Source organism: Myotis lucifugus, unplaced genomic scaffold, assembly GCF_000147115.1.
Source record: "Myotis lucifugus unplaced genomic scaffold, Myoluc2.0 scaffold_9, whole genome shotgun sequence".
NCBI classification, from domain to species: Eukaryota; Metazoa; Chordata; class Mammalia; order Chiroptera; family Vespertilionidae; genus Myotis; species Myotis lucifugus.
Genome location: NW_005871057.1, coordinates 4469797 through 4472230, shown reverse-complemented (window position 1 = coordinate 4472230; position 2434 = coordinate 4469797). Strand labels below are relative to the sequence as shown.

The following is a 2434-nucleotide window of genomic DNA, read 5'->3' as shown; positions in this document are numbered from 1 at the left end:
CTGCACCCTCTCCAATCCAGGACCCCTCAGAGGATGTCCGATGGGGCCTAAACCGGCAGTCGAACATCCAGCAGTCGGACATCCTTTTCACAACCCTGGACTTCTGGCTCCTAATCGCTCACCTGCCTGCCTGTATGGTCGCCCCTAACTGCCCCCCCCCACTGTCCTGATCGCCCCTCACTGCCCCCTTCTGCCAGTCTGGTCACCCCCAACTGCCCCTCTCTGCTGGCCTGGTTATTCCTAATTGCCCCCCCGCCGCTGTCCTGGTCACCCTACGCAGCCTGCTCGTTCAGTCGTTTGGTGGTCCCTCACTAACCCCCCTGCCAGCCTGGTAGTAGGCAGCCATCTTGTGAGGGTATGAGAGTTAATTTGCATATTACCTCTTTTTATATAGGATTCTATCAAAATGGGAACAAATTTTAAGGGATGTTTTGCATCCTAACCTTTCATCATCCATCTCTAATTATGGTAAAAGTTATTCTCAAGTTAATGTAATTTCAGTCATCTTGTTGACAGGATAGATAATTTTGAGGGTTTGGGGCCCTCCGCTTGTCTCATTACATAATGTTCTTATTTTTGCTCTCTTGAAAACATTGCTAAACGCATTTGTATACTTAGTGGCTGTTTACAGGCATGCAGTATACCTTTTTCTCCCCACCTCTGTCCCACAGCCCATTTTTTTATCCTCACTCCAGGTTATGTTCAGAAAGTAGAAGGGGAGGAGGGGATAGAGAGAGAGAGGGGGGGGAGAGAAACATTGATATGAAAGAGAAAGATGGATTGGTTGCCTCCTGTACACGTCCAGATCAGGGATTGAACTCACAGCAACCTAGGTATGTGCCCTAACTCTATACCAAACCTGCAACCTTTTGGTACGTGGGATGATGCTCCAACCAACCAAGGCACTTGGCAAGACATCCACAGTCCATCTTTCATAAAAATTTTCCAAACTCTTTGTGAGTCCATGTTCCAGGAGCACAATTCCAAAGAACAGCCAAAGGCAGAGGGATGAACATATTGATAATTTAGGCTTTTATTATATCAGCTAGTGATTGTCAGCCAATATAGAAGTTAGAATGAATTGCCTCCCCAACAGAGTCTTGGGGGTAATGGGACATAGGACACTTATGTCTGATGTCAGGGAAGGGATTCAGCATCACATAAGCAAAGCTCCAATGGGACCAAAGAGAATGGCAGGCCTGGGTGAGAAGACCTATGAATAAGAAAAGAATAAATGACCTATGTGAGTGAGCAGAAGAGGAAACCCTCAAGTATCTGTAAAGTCATCATGATAAAGATGGTTAGCCTTGCTATGTATTAGAATTGGAGCCAGCAGAAGAAAAATATAAACATATCTCGTTAAAGAAAAAAACTATACATTAGAGTTGTTCAGAAATAGAATCATCTGCCTTAGAAGGAAGTAGACAAATCAGTACCAAAGAGGCTAACATCTAATTTTCAGGAATTTTTAAGAAAGCATTCAAGGTGAATTGTTGAATGAACCACAAGGGCAGTTCTACTCTGAGATGTCATGGTTGTGTCAAGTGAAGGCCTTGGGTGCTTATGAGGTTCCTATGTACACATGATGGGGATGAGCTTTGACAGAAAAAAAGAGCCGTGGAGAATGAGAGGGAAAAAGACATCTCTGGAACAATTTGGTTTCGTTCTGTTTTAATACAACTCAGCAAGCATTTATTATCTGTGATGTGTAAGACAGCCTATTAGGCATATCACAATTTCCCCCACGTTGGTTCATGTAAGATATGTTTATTGAGTAGCTACAACAGAGTTTACATTCTACAAGTAGGTGAAGATAGAAAAAAGAACATGGCATCATGGTACCCTTGAAGGAGAGCAAATCTAGAAGGGAAGAAAAGCGTAAGAGACTTTTATATTATATGGACAGGACTGTCCATTTGACTAATTTTTCTTTGAAAGAGAAACTGGCAGGCCTTGTATACAGAGAATACATTGAAAAAGCTTATGAAATAGTAAAAACCAGATATATAACCTGAAGTTGTACTTCTGCCACTTATTAGCGAAATGATTGTTGGTAGGTTGAAATCTCTATTAGAAGCCTCCATTTCCCCATCTATAAAATGGGGGTATATAGTTGTAAGAAACTGGCACATCAAGATCCATAGAGATTATAATGAGTTTGTTGTTTTAAATAGTTAGAAAAGTAATATAATTTCAGTATCTATGTTTTATAAAAATAAAAAATATATAAAATTAACAACTTACAGAAACATAGCTGGCATTAATATAATCCGATCCTGGAATACTAGCATCAGCTATCAGCTTCACTCTGTTATTATTATCTAGAAAAAAAATGTAAGAAATCAATACTAAATTCTATTTTAACTTGCCACTACATTTTTACTATAAATATATACAAAGAAGTTCATGATATACATTCAACATTACAGATGGG

At 40.3% G+C, this 2434-nt stretch overlaps 1 protein-coding gene across 1 annotated transcript in view; it reads right to left on the bottom strand.

Annotated features, from left to right (window-relative positions):
• PTPRQ (protein tyrosine phosphatase, receptor type Q) overlaps positions 1-2434 on the bottom strand; it is a 202239-nt gene that overhangs the window by 17396 nt on the left and 182409 nt on the right. The window contains exon 40 of the mRNA XM_023749759.1: positions 2245-2321. Coding sequence (XP_023605527.1) covers positions 2245-2321 — 77 coding nt within the window. The remainder of the gene's footprint in view (positions 1-2244; positions 2322-2434) is intronic.